Source organism: Megalobrama amblycephala, linkage group LG6 (assembly GCF_018812025.1).
Source record: "Megalobrama amblycephala isolate DHTTF-2021 linkage group LG6, ASM1881202v1, whole genome shotgun sequence".
Classification (NCBI taxonomy): domain Eukaryota; kingdom Metazoa; phylum Chordata; class Actinopteri; order Cypriniformes; family Xenocyprididae; genus Megalobrama; species Megalobrama amblycephala.
Window position 1 is genome coordinate 1187670 of NC_063049.1, and position 15019 is coordinate 1202688.

The following is a 15019-nucleotide window of genomic DNA, read 5'->3' on the forward strand; positions in this document are numbered from 1 at the left end:
CTCATTCATTTATTTGTATAGCGCTTTTCACAATACATATCGTTTCAAAGCTGCTTTACAGGAAATGCATGTCAACATTACAATTTAGAGTAATCTGTTATCAGAGGGGACTTTGTCCAAATTATATAATTTCAGAAATGTACATATACAAACAGTATATTAATTTAAACAATGTATTAATTTAAGGTAGAAACAATGTGCTCATTAAAGTAATGAATACATATTACAAAATACAAAAGAAGAGTCAGAGATATTCAGTTCACAAGATACACTAGTATGAACTTATAAAGTTGACTAATAAATCTCTTTAACCAGGAGGAGTTATTTCAACAACTTCGGCTTCCGGTGGCTTCCAGTGTCCCTCCAACCCCTCAAAGGAGTGGAGTTATCACGAACCGTTTGCCTCTGATGGCTTTCAGTAAAACACTGGCCTGCATCCAAGGACCAGGTGTCCCACTCTCACATCTAAATGTGCGTGTAAACTCACCGTCTCACTTCCCAATGTCACAGACACGCCAGGCTCCACCGTCAGCCAATCACAGCGCACCCAATCACCAGAGTATTGATCACCGACACCTGCACCTCATCAGCACCTCATTAGTCACAGTATAAAGAACACTCACACACACCACCACATTGTCTGGTCTCGTTTGCATCTACACTTACCTGTATGCTTACCTCAAGGACTCCCAGCGATCTACTTACCTGTCTCCAGTGTCTCCAGTTCTCCTTGTGTGATTCCCAGTCTGTGTGTGAGTGTTCCTTGTCTCCAGGGATCTCCATCTTCTCCAAGACCCATTGCATCTACGATCACAAAAGGACAGTATTACCTTTCAACACTTCAAGTATCTCCATTGCTTCACGATTCACTCACCTGCACTGCTGTTTACTCATACTGGTTTCAATAAACATCAATAACTGTGATTCCCTGTCTCCGTCCCTTCTGTACTGTAACACCCAATTTTCTCAACTGTTCAGATCCAACAGCCCTTACCTAAAGTGCAATCAGTGTTCAGAGGCATAGTGCTCATTCAGTAAATCCACAGCTAAACAGATCTGGATTTGAATGTGTCAGAGATGTTCACAAGTCTTTAAGCTGGAGTCCGAGTCGAGTCTTAAAAAAATTAATCTCACACTCAAATCCTATATTTTTTTTTTTTTATCCAAGTTGTATCAAAATATGATCTTTCTATGATCTGTTTTGTTTGAAATTAATGTCCTATGGTGTAAGGGATAATGTATATCCAGCTTGTTAATTTATAATCCATTACAATGTACAAAACAATCGTCCTGGCAACATGAGTAGTCATTTTCAATACAGTCGCTAAGTGGACGCAAGACGGCACCAGTTAGTCATGGTTTGTTAAACATCAGTTTGTTATACAGCTTCGTTGTTATTGACGACAGTCATTATCAGAAAATATCAAACCTCTGAATGTTTTAGTCAACACAGTACTGTAATGTTACGCATGCTGACTGCGATACGTTAAAATATGAGCTTTAAGTAATAAATGGATTCACATCTCTTTCTATCTCTCTGTTATGGACACACATTAAGAAAGAGAAAAGCTGCAGACCAGGTACCCTATGAAAAGATTAACGTAGTCAAGGTTTAAATTTATTTTGTTCATATTTTAACAAAAAAGTTATATTTAACAGGCTGGCAATCCAAAAGAGCCATGCAGCTACACCACAGTATAATAGCTAGCTGTGTGAGTTAATGTGATTAACCTTTGTGGATGCGATGTCTCATAAAATTTGATGTCATTCCGGTGTCTTTAATTGTTTTCCCACATTCTGTACATCTAGCCGATCTGACATTATTTAACCCAAACGAAAGAACAACGAAAGAAGCCACGGTGGCTCCTGTCATGTTTCATGGGACTCTTATGACGTTTTGGAGTTTACGCGCAATAACGGACATACGTAATCAAATTCTTTGACAAGAGCCCGATCTACATAGGGAAATATATGTGACACAGATATTATAAAACCATTCAAACACAACACAAATTTTACTTTCGTTTTGAATTTGTTTATTTTGTTATTAAAGTTTTGAACTTTCGCTGGTTCCTGGCTCCTTCTTCCTGTATAAACAAACTGTGTTACATTGGTGCCGAAGCCCGGGAGGAAGGAGGGACATGCTGTCGAAGAGCCCTTGCTACTGAGGGGGATCATGGTGCTGAGGAGGTCGGGCAGCGTGGGAGTGTGAAGACCGTGAGTGGCTGCCCAAGGCGGTGGTGCTGGAGGGATTGAGCAACAAATGGGATGGAGAACTCGCTGCTGTGCTCCTGGGAGGAGGTGGGATGGCTGCCGTCCGAGAGGGAGCTGAGGAGTCGCCACCATTTGCTGTGGGCCTAAACCTGCTGCCAGCTGCCCTCAGCCGGAAGAGCCATCGCCGACTGCCAGGGGGTGGAGGAGGATCGAGCCGTTCGCCGAGCGTCCAGTACCAGAAAAAAACAATGAAATGGACCAGGCCTGGATTTTTGTGTGGCTGGCAGTTGTCCGTGAGGAACTGCCGGCATTTTACTTTCCTTTTGTATTTGTTTATTTTGTTATTAAAGTTTTAATCATTCGCCAGTTCCCGCCTCCTTCTTCCCATATAAACTAACTGTGTTACAGAGGAAAAGTTTTTTATCGTTAATTATTAACTTAGAGGCCACTTAAATGACACCTTTTCAACTGAAAACAGAAGACTTTTAATGCGTTCTTGCCTTTCATTAACGTGTTTAGTCTATAGGTATGCTATAGGTCTCCAATTCTCTTGAAAGACATGATAGCAAGGAGAAAGAGAACTTTTAGAATCAGAAATTTCTCAGAGACTTCTTCAATAGAGTCAAATGGAGCTAGAGAAAGGCCTTCTAGGACAATGGCCAGATACCATGACGGTCCTCTAGACTGAACAACAGGCCTCAGCCGCAAAGTGCCATGAAGGAAACAAACTACTAAAGGGTTTCTACTAACTGACATTCCACCCAAAGGAGTGTGGTAAGCAGAAACAGCCACCCCATACCCCTTTATCATGGACAGAGATAACCCCACAGAGAAGTGTTTTAACAACTGCCACCATTTTTAAACAATTTATGTCCCAAGTGAGCTGAAGTGACCCTCCACAGACCTTGTGCTGACTGAGCAACCATCCAGTTTCCCTCCGAACACGTAAGGGAAGCATCCATCATCAGCACTAAGCAACGATAAGGAGCTCCCAACACTGGTCCTTAGGACAGGAACCAATGATTCTTCCACATGTCCAAGGCACAAAAGCGTTGGCTCATGCAAAACGGATTGCCCCTCAGATTTGACACAAAATCTGAGGTATATTTTTACAGACTGCTGTAAGCTAAAAAAAAAAAAAAAAAAAAGAAAAAGCAAATGGATCACTGCAATTCACAGAAAAAACGGACTCCAGGCAGAGAAACATGTTTTGCAGTTATCATTTTGTGTCAAAATGTTGGATTTTGAGGTAAAATCATACCGTATACAGGTGCTGGTCATATAATTAGAATATCATCAAAAAGTTGATTTATTTCACTAATTCCATTCAAAAAGTGTATATTATATTCATTCATTACACACAGACTGATATATTTCAAATGTTTATTTCTTTTAATTTTGATGATTATAACTGACAACTAAGGACAATCCCAAATTCAGTGTCTCAGAAAATTAGAATATTACTTAAGACCAATACAAAGAAAGGATTTTTAGAAATCTTGGTCAACTGAAAAGTATGAACATGAAAAGTATGAGCATGTACAGCACTCAATACTTAGTTGGGGCTCCTTTTGCCTGAATTACTGCAGCAATGCGGCGTGGCATGGAGTCGATCAGTCTGTGGCACTGCTCAGGTGTTATGAGAGCCCAGGTTGCTCTGATAGTGGCCTTCAGCTCTTCTGCATTGTTGGGTCTGGCATATCGCATCTTCCTCTTCACAACACCCCATAGATTTTCTGTGGGGTTAAGGTCAGGCGAGTTTGCTGGCCAATTAAGAACAGGGATACCATGGTCCTTAAACCAGGTACTGGTAGCTTTGGCACTGTGTACAGGTGCCAAGTCCTGTTGGAAAATGAAATCTGCATGTCCATAAAGTTGGTCAGCAGCAGGAAGCATGAAGCATGCTCTAAAACTTCCTGGTATACGGCTGCGTTGACCTTGGACCTCAGAAAACACAGTGGACCAACACCAGCAGATGACATGGCACCCGAAACCATCACTGACTGTGGAAACTTTACACTGGACCTCAAGCAACGTGGATTGTGTGCCTCTCCTCTCTTCCTCCAGAGTCTGGGACCCTGATTTCCAAAGGAAATGCAAGACTTTCATCAGAGAACATAACTTTGGACCACTCAGCAGCAGTCCAGTCCTTTTTGTCTTTAGCCCAGGCGAGACGCTTCTGACGCGGTCCGTTGTTCAAGAGTGGCTTGACACAAGGAATGCGACAGCTGAAACCCATGTCTTGCATACGTCTGTGCGTAGTGGTTCTTGAAGCACTGACTCCAGCTGCAGTCCACTCTTTGTGAATCTCCCCCACATTTTTGAATGGGTTTTGTTTCACAATCCTCTCCAGGGTGCGGTTATCCCTATTGCTTGTACACTTTTTTCTACCACATCTTTTCCTTCCCTTCACCTCTCTATTAATGTGCTTGGACACAGAGCTCTGTGAACAGCCAGCCTCTTTTGCAATGACCTTTTGTGTCTTGCCCTCCTTGTGCAAGATGTCAATGGTCGTCTTTTGGACAACTGTCAAGTCAGCAGTCTTCCCCATGATTGTGTAGCCTTCAGAACTAGACTAAGAGACCATTTAAAGGCCTTTGTAGGTGTTTTGAGTTAATTATCTGATTAGAGTGTGGCACCAGGTGTCTTCAATATTGAACCTTTTCACAATATTCTAATTTTCTGAGATACTGAATTTGGGATTTTCCTTAGTTGTCAGTTATAATCATCAAAATTAAAAGAAATAAACATTTGAAATATATCAGTCTGTGTGTAATGAATGAATATAATATACTAGTTTCATTTTTTGAATGGAATTAGTCAAATAAATCAACTTTTTGATGATATTCTAATTATATGACCAGCACCTGTATATTTTGTTATATATTGTGTTGACAACTCATCAATTAAATATTTACCATTTTATATTCTGCATAATTGGGTGTTTTTAAATAAACACTGCCAAAAACTATACAAGTTTTAGGGCTGAACCATATATATAACACTGATATAAGTGATCACTCAGATTTAGACCTACCTATATTGTATTTAAATGAAGCATTCACTGGCAGATTTGCTTTATGTGTTTCCCCGGCATCAAAATCAGGCACATATAAATGTCAGGAAACACAATTCCTGGCTGCATGTAAATATCCATGGATTAGGTTTATTTGACATGTTATAAGTCCAACCTTTAATGTAATCTTTTATTTATGATATATTACATATTTATACGAGCACAGGAAAGACGTGCCTGCATCGATGTTGAGTCCCAAACTACTCCTAAGAAAGTAGTCTTCTGACCTGGAACGAGCACACTTTTCTTGGAATTGAGCCTTAACCCCAATTTTACATGTGGCTGAGAAAAACGATGAAACTTTCCTGTGTGTTGTCATGGAAATTCTCATTACAAATACAAACTACTAATTTGACTTCAACCCCAGACAATGCAAACAACTCCAATTTCTTAATATAATAGATGAATATACTACAGTATCTCGAGGTAATTTCCTGAGTTCCCTGAATACTTACAATACAATCCATTGCTTCTCTGAAGCATGGTGACTGTGTCCCACCAAGAAGCTACTATCACTACCTCAATCACACTTGAGCGGTCTGTTTTGTTGTCTTTTTGGCATAGAAACTTTAATTATTTTATTCCTTAGCTGCGCAGCATATGCCTGACACAACTTCCAAATGGCTCTTTTCAGGAATTAAGTTTTATTCACGGTCAGGAGATCACTGGTCACAACAGCCAAGTGAGTCTCCTGAAAAGAAAAATACATTTAAATCTTACAGTTGAGTAAAAAAAAAAAAAAAAAAAAAAAAAAAATCAATGCCACTCGAGTCTTCTTCACTGTGATTTGTTCTGGTGATTGGTTTGTAATTATCTGACTATAAGTTCTACTGTGTTTAGCACTTTTTGGGTAAGTTCTACATGGTCTTTGTCCTGATGCATGTCTGCATTTTCTGTACATTTCATGTTGAAAATACCCTTTTGACCAATCACATTGTTCTGGCAGGACTGCAAGTAACTTGGTTTCAAGAACTGCAATCTTTTGTTGAAGTCTGTGGCAGTTTGTGCAAGTAGATTCTGAACCAGATGGAGGAATTTTGGTCAGAATATAGGCAGCTGTGTTGTCCCGTCTCAGGAATGAAAGCTGTTGTCAGGAATGTAATGTTGGTTTCACTTTATTTTGATGGTCCCTTTAACACATTCTATTGGCTATAATAATGTTGCACCTACAGGTCTACTAACTCTCATTAGAGTGTTAGTAGACTGGTAGGGTTAGGATTAGAATATGTTGACATGTAGTTGCAAAGTAAATTATAGTCAGAAGAATGTCTGATGGAGGACCATCACAATAAACAGTTATCAGATATTAAGCAGTCAGTCTACTAATGTCAACTCACTATTATGTCAACTACTATGTCAACTCACTCTCATTACAGTTACTTATAGTCAACAGAATATTTAAACAGGACCGTCAAAATAAAGTGCTACCAAAATTCTCTCTTGAATATTCATGACACTAAATTAGAAATTCACAACATTTCAAAAATAAATAAATTGCTTAACCAATGTTTTAAAGGTCAAAGAAAGGTGAGGCAAAGTAAAGTAATTGGCTTGACCCAAAGTGTTGCATGCTCATCAAGAGACCCTGAAGACAAAGTTATCCAAAGAAAACTGATTTGTTATACTGTCCATAGGATAAGTTGCTTATATATATTTTTTAAATTTTATTTCAATTTTTTTGTTTGTTTGTTTTACTGTTGGAGCAAATGGAAACAAATTTATATTTGTCATGGCCTAATGTTCATATTGCCCTTTGCAGCACGTGACAAATAATGAATATTTATTTTTATTAAGTACATTTATAATTGTTATATTCTTGAAACGTTACAGTGAAAAAAGTGTTTACATTTCACTATTAAAAATCATTAGTAGGAACTCTGAATTTACTAGAGAAAACTGCACAAATACAAAAAACTGGAACAGGGGCAAATACCTTTTCACATCAGTGTAGTATTGGAGTGACTGTTGATGTGGAGGTGAGCTTGAAGAACCCAAGTGCAGTTTAATAATTCCAAACATAATCAAACATAAAACAAAGACTTGGCTTGGCTTGATTTGACCTGACATGACAAACGGGGAGCACATGGCAAAACAAGACATGAATCATGAACATTGAACAAAACTACAACTAGACATGGCAGTTGATAATTCCGGTTGCTGACTGGTCTGTCTGTCTGTGGGTGTGTTTGTCCAGCCCTCTGGCAGGCTTTATTTAAGACAGAAATCTGTCAGACAAGCATCTCAGACTTGATCGAGGACAAGCTGCTCTTCTGACTCCGTCTACAGTCATCCAGGTGAGTATGTTTCTAATACTGAGCACTTATGGGCTCATAATTCATTTCAATACTTGTATTCTAAGAAAATGAAACAGATAAATGTATGGAATGGAATTATGTTAGATGAAAGCACAGCAAAAATATGTTGGGAGATTTGTCACCATGGGTGTTAAAATTATCACTTTCCATGTGAACATACAGGTCCACCCAGGTGAAAAAAAAAAAAAAAAAAAAGTACATTTCTATAATATACTTAAAGTGCTCTATTTTCATGCACTAATTTTGTACTTAATATACTAAAAATTCTTCTTTAGTACTTCTTAAGATAATCTTAAGAACATCTAAGTGTACTCAACTGTGCTATTTTGAGACACCATATGCTTTTCATATTCTATCTCTGTATTTAAAAATGTATTTAGATACTACTTAAAGTACATTTGAACACACAGTGATAAATACATTTTGCATAAATATTTAATCTGAAAAAGAATTACTTACCCATTCTAAAAATATTGGTCCTTGTTATGGTAGTACACCAGGGAAGACGAGGAAGGCAGGTTCAAAGACGATAACGTAGTTTAATCTCACAAAGATGTCAGGATACATGGAACACACGTAACATACAACAATACCGGACGCTAGACTGAAGATAGGGAGGAACTTAAATACACCAACTAATGACAAACAGCTGAGGGTGTAATAAGTGTCCATGGTGAATAATGTGTGGCGGGAACAGAACACAAAGGATCACGTGACAGACAATGACAACCTGGACGAGACGGTGACTGTAACAGTCCTTCAACTAAGGAAATAAAGTGACTATTTCAGTGCAATCTTGGTCCGCAGTTTGTGGATTTGAGGGTAAAAGATAGTCTTAAAGTATACATTTTTTCCTAATGAATCAATTATATTAAAATTCCATGTATTTCAATCATTTCTTCAAAATTGAAAATTCTGTTATTATATGACATACTATGACATAAAATACATAATGTAAATGAGTTTAAGCAATTAGTTTCTGTATTTTCTATGTTAAAAGCAAACTCTGTGTCTGCACCGTATCACGAGTCAAAGAAGATACGTTATAGCAAACAATATAATGCCATGAAATGCGCTGTAAATTAGGCTAAAAACCATAGACTGTAAAAAAAGATGGACGACGCGACGCCGCTTCCTTCCATTGTATTGAACTGAAGCCAAAATTCGCCTTATTCACCTCGAACGTTCTAAGGAGCTTGAGGGGTACACCTACCACTTCCGGGAATTCTCGCGTTGCGATTTCTTTTAGCGACAATGGCACGGCACTGCTGTGTTCCCCAGTGCTCGTCACACAGGAAAAAAATCCAACAGTGGACAAACCTTTCACCGTTTTCCAGAGGATAAGGGACTGCGTCGAGAGTGGATAAAAAATATCAGAAGGCATGTTGGTCACTGGCATAAAGTTGGTTTGACGTCAGACGTTTGATATTCGCAAATTTAAGGACTGTCTCTAAAGTTACATCCGACATTGGTATGCACGATTCTAACTTCAATAATATTTGAAGGGAATAATTAACAGCCATAAAACCAGCTGTAAAGTGTTAATCTACATGTCAGCTATGATGCACACCTTTTATATTTTTAATATGTATTAAAATAAACTCAAATCATGTGTAAATATGGCTATTTTTCACTACTGTATATACGCTCATACATAAATATGCCATAATTTAATGCTCAATAAGTTTTGAACTTGGGTAAAGTTGGTTTTATATTCGCACATTCGGACTTCTGATAAATTCAGACTTTCCAATAAATGTGCAATAAATTAATGTTTGCGAATTTTAAGCAGCGACATGATATTGACAACCAACGATTGTCAACTTACAACATTTTTCACAGTCGATCAAAATAGGCAAGTAGCCTATTGTTTTAATGGCATATTTACTTGTGAATGTCCACTGAATGTCCAATGTAGTGTGATTAACAAGGCTATTGAATACGGATGTCCGAATGTGCGAATATAAAACCAACTTTACCCAAGTAACATTTGAAGGGAAGAATTAACAGCCATAAAACCAGCTGTAAAGTGTTCATCTACATGTCAGCTATGATGCACACCTTTTATATTTTTAATATTTATTAAAATAAACTCAAATCATGTGTAAATATGGCTATTTTCCACTACTGTATATACGCTCATACATAAATATGCCATAATTTAATGCTCAATAACATTTGAAGGGAAGAATTAACAGCCATAAAAACAACTGTAAAGTGTTCATCTACATGTCAGCTACAATGCACTTTATATTTTTAATATTTATTCAAATGAACAGTCAAATCATATGTAAAAATGGCAAGATTCGTAGTCCACAAAGTTTCTATTGCTGCTACTGATAGTACTGTATTGGAGTCCAACTTCCGGGTTTGTGTACCCCTCAACGGCGTTCGAGTTTTCAAAATGGCCGCCAGGTGAATAAGGCGAATGGGCCGATGAATGGGCGCTGACACGTTACGCAATACGTCAAAATAAAAAGAAGTTTGGAGCCTGGGCATGCGCAGAAGGAATCGTCAGTGGAGACGGAGGCGGAGTCGCTCAGTCGCGCTATCAAACTTCCGCCCAGACGACTGCGTCATCATTCATGTATTTTAAATAGACTATAAAAATTATACACAATTTAAAATTCTACCTATAAAATAATAGGCTATTCTGTTTCTAGAGCAATAATATTTTTGAAACAGCAAATTCAGTAGATAAAATCAATATAATATGCCACTAGAAACAACTCTAAATCATCAGAAACGGTCCTGCCATTTTAAATCAAGTTCAACTAACGTTACAGGAGATCGATTACTGTAATTAGAGTAGGCTATCATTAGTTTTGTCCTGCTAATTATTATTTTATACCCATAAAATAATAAGTAACTGCCAGATAACGATCACCTGCTTTTTCCTGACATGGTTAACATTAGGTGTGTTATCTTAACTAATAACATTTATTAATTAGCTTATAACGCCCACATTTAATGTTACAGAAAAAAAGTTCAGTGATCCGTCAGATCCTGTAGGTCGGTTAGTACAGTTTACTGCTGAACAACTCATTTTGTTGGTGTTAAATAACAAAGAAATCGAAAATTAATAGTTAGTTAATACATCTTCAATCTCCCCTCGAAGCTCCGACAGTCCTCAGACAAGCTGTCAATCAACTTCGAATCATGACGACACGCCCCGTTTTTATAGCATCAAATTACTAGCTAAAATCTAAATCATCACAAAAACGAACAATTGAATATATATCAGCGTGATAACAACTACCTTAAATGACCAAAACCATCTTTCAGAAAGTTTTATTTGAAGCAGAATTTATTTTTAAGTTTTCACTGAAGTCTCATTCGACTGCATTGAGAGGGCGGGATTTATGACCTGTACTGCATCCAGCCACCAGGGGGCGATCAAAGAGCCCGCAGCTTCACTTTACAGGACGTATGAGACACACTCGCTAAAAACACTTACTTTTTGTGTTTTCCCTGTTACAAGCAAACCTCCTCGTCGTCAGCTCCGCATCGCAAGTCGAAGAAGATGTCGCCTGTGAGAAATGTTTCGGCTTGATTAAGCGCACAGAGCATTTAAATATCACTATAAATCAATATGTTATAAAATACATGTCATAACTGAGATAAAACACTTACTTTCAGCATTTCCCTGTTAAAAAGCAGCCTCCTCCTTGGTCTGCTCCACATCGCGCGTCAACTAAATGCCTCTCTGAAAGCGGTTTAGCCGTGAATAGCACATAAATATTGCTGTTAAACAATACTGTGTTATAAAATGCATATGTAAAGGTGATAAAACACTTATTAACACTTATTTTCCCTCCTCGTGTGCTCCGCATCGCGAGTCAAAGGAAAAAGTCTTTAGTTTAATCATATTTATAAAAGATACATAGAGATAATCTGAAAACCACGCCCACCGGGGGGGAAAACAATCCAACCGTCTCCATTGACTTTGTATTGCGTGAGGCTGCCTTCTTGTCTTTTCTGACTTACTACAAAAAACAGAACAATGCCTAAAAGGTGCTGTGTGACAAGGTGTACAGCTAACAAACTTAAAAACCCAGAAATAAATTTTTATAAGCTGTCGACCCCCAAAAATGAATGTTTAAGGACACAAAAGTGGATACAGGCGGTGAGACAGAGCACAACGGGTCATATTACTATAAGAAATACACTGGAGGGGGTAGTAATCGGCGACAACATATGCTAAACAAGCCAACAAAAACAAACCATTCATTTATTTTTTTAACCATGTCAAAGAATTATTTGACATGGTTAAATAATTGGCGTGACTGGAGGCGTGTCGTTGTGAGCGGAGACAGTGACGCACTGTCACGTATACACGCATCTTTTGTGTAGAGATCGTCTACAAGCTATCAATGGTCAGCTAAACAACTGTATGTAAACACACAATACACCATCGCATTATCAATGGATACATTTTGAATCACTATAATGGATATAGCATCTGAATGATGAATAATGAATTTATTAATTTAATATGTTCGTGTTGTTTACATTATATGCGCCTATTACCAACAAAACAGACATTTGAAGCAGTTTTACTCACCACCTGCGGTTCTGACTCATGACCGGGATCATTATCGCTGTGACCGCTCCATCTCTCAGTTTAAAAACGATCTGTAAATCCAGCGCTGAACTGGGCCTTGTTTATGAAACCATAAGCGCCGATCCCGAGGGCTCGAGCAGCCACTGAAAAACACGAGATATTCTCCATTCGTTTTAACCAATAAAAAAGTGATTGCAACTATCGGTTTCTGTGGTTATTTTAGTAACAAATGTCGAGAGCTCATCAATGTAATACGTGAGCTCAAAACTCTCAGCTCCACTGAACACTGGGTTCTTTGGGAAGCAAGGTCATCTTTCCTTCACAACCAAAAACACACTTCTTTGGTGACATTGTTGATTTTGTGAAGTCCTGTGACCTGTGCAGCGCTGCCGATGACTTCTGTAAACTCGAATGCACGTTGATAGGCGTGATCCTGCTCTCTCGCTCAGTACTTACTGTAGTGAACTAACTCAATTCAGCTGTTCTAAAAATCCAAAAACTCAGAGTTGGTTGAACCTCCTTATTGAATTGGGCTGCAGGAAAAAAAAACGAAAAACAAAGACCAAATCAAACAAAGACCAAACGTGACAGTTAGTTTTCTAAAAAATTTACCTATTTTAAAACCCTCAAGTTCCAGAGGTGCATATTGACATAAAAAGTGTCTTTTCTGCTAGATGATTAAATGCACTGAAATAAAAGCTCAGGATTATATCACTATTTTTCCTCCCTCATATATAAAGCTGTTTTGGTAATCAGTGAGCTCAATCTATAGAAGGACTAAAATAACAGCATTCATTTGGTGTGGAGATTGAATGTTTGGTTTACTCTGTGTTGCAGGTTCAGACACGATGAACATCATTATTCCCAAGAGCAAAACAAAAGGCACTGACTTCTGTGGAGCGGGCGACTACTATTATATAATCCGCTCTGATCTCGGCTGCTATATGAAGACAAGTGATTTAACTAAAGGTTCAGACATCTCTATTTTCAGTCTGCACCCTGCCTGCAAAGATGGAGACCATTACCTTGCAGATGAAGATGGCTCCTTTTACATCATCAAGGGAAAGTCGTTCCACAGAGTCAAGAACCTGACGACAGACAGCGGTGCTGAAGTTCACAGCCTTCATCCCAACTGCCGGGGTGGAGACCACTACCTTTCAGCCTTTGGCAATTTTTACATCATCTTCAAAGCAAAAGGCACTTATCGAGTGACAAACGACTTGCATCAAGACACAAATAGTGCAGAATACAAGCTGCACCCAGACTGCCAAAATGGTCTCTATTATTGGGGCATGCCAAACCACTGCTACGTCCTCAAGCCAGCCTCAAAGTGGGGAGTTGAGTTCTGCGGCAGTACCGACCTCAGCAAAGATAAGTACTTTGGTGTCTATTCTGTTCATCCCGATGTTCTTAACTTCCTCCCTGGTGGGCTGTCAGTAACTAAAGGTCCAGCCTTTGGCATTTGGGAGAATATTAAAACTATAACTAATGAGAGCAATACACCAGTGACATGGACAAAGAAAATCAATAAAAAGGTGGGATACAATAAGGAGATGATGACCCAGATCACACACAACTGGAAGATAGTCTCGACTGACTCTGGAGACCTAGCAGGATTAATTGCGAAGGTTCATTTCTCCTTTTCTGCAGAATATGGAGGTTCTCGTGTCAACACTGAAAATGAAAGCTGGAACGAAGCGACTGAAGAGGAAGAACAACTCACATTTGAGCTGAAGCCAAAAGAGTCTGTATATCTGTGGCAGTACAGAATGGGTCTTGGTGAAGAACCGGTGTTGTTCTGCCGTGATTTAAAGATCACTAAAGATCCAAAGCCTCCGACTGAAGTCCCGCTGCCACCCACACAATCATGAAAACATATCAGGATGCTTTAACCCCAAGGATAACGAAGTTCTTCAGTTAAATGCCTTAATTATAACTTCTCGAGTGATTATTTAGATATCCGCATGCATTGCTTAAAATGAGGCTGGAATTGTTTAATATTGCAAAGAGATTTTTCAGTTACAGTCAATGTAACTACAAATTACAACAATATTCATTACGGTATTATTGAAATGTGTGAATGATTAAAAGAAACTGAGAGAATCCTACTTAAAATCTCATGAAATATCTTGATTTAAAATTCTCACACATGCAACACAACTGCAAATCTTTCAAAATGGTTGCTAAATTGGGCTTTGGAAATGCTTTGCTAGAAATAATAGGTAGCTTAGTATATATTATTATAGACACAGTCATAGATGTTGTCATAGTCTAACCAAAGTCTACTGATGTGTTTCATTCACAAGTCATAAATCATGGCGGGCAGCAATGATCAGAGTCGGGTCACAGGCGATGGTCGTGGCAGGCGGCAAGCAAACAGAGTTCAGAGTCCAGGCAATAATCAGGGCAGGCGGCAACGGATCAAACAGGGTATAAACAGTCCAAGTAATAACAGAGAATCAGTCCACGGGAAAAACGCTCAGAAATGATCACCTCAGCAAATCAAGACTTCGCAAGGTATGGACGTGTGAGCGTCTCTTAAATAGTCAGTGTGTGATATGGTGCAGGTGTCTGTGTAATCAGTCCCAGGAATGAGGGCCTATGGGAAATGAAGTCCGAATGACAACAGTCAATATTCAGGGGACGGCTCCCTCCGGTGGTCCGGAGGATGAGTCGAGGGAGCCTCATTCATGACAATATGGGTGGATGACTGTAAAACATTTTCAGCTGGTTAAACTTGGAAATGAAAGTTCACCTGCTGCCTTAAAAATGTGAGTTAACTCAACTTGAAGATAAACTTTGTTTCAACTCACAAGTAGTCAAGACAACGCTTTGCTTTAAGTTAAAAAA

The 15019-nt window shown here is 38.7% G+C and overlaps 1 protein-coding gene across 1 annotated transcript; it reads left to right on the forward strand.

Moving 5' to 3' along the window:
- The first annotated feature begins 7047 nt into the window (after positions 1–7047).
- On the forward strand, positions 7048–14248 carry LOC125269584. The gene is made up of 2 exons (XM_048192515.1): positions 7048–7584; positions 13007–14248. The coding sequence occupies exon 2, from the start codon at positions 13018–13020 to the stop codon at positions 14038–14040; it is 1023 nt and encodes a 340-aa protein (XP_048048472.1). The 5' UTR covers positions 7048–7584; positions 13007–13017; the 3' UTR covers positions 14041–14248.
- Positions 14249–15019: the final 771 nt, after the last annotated feature.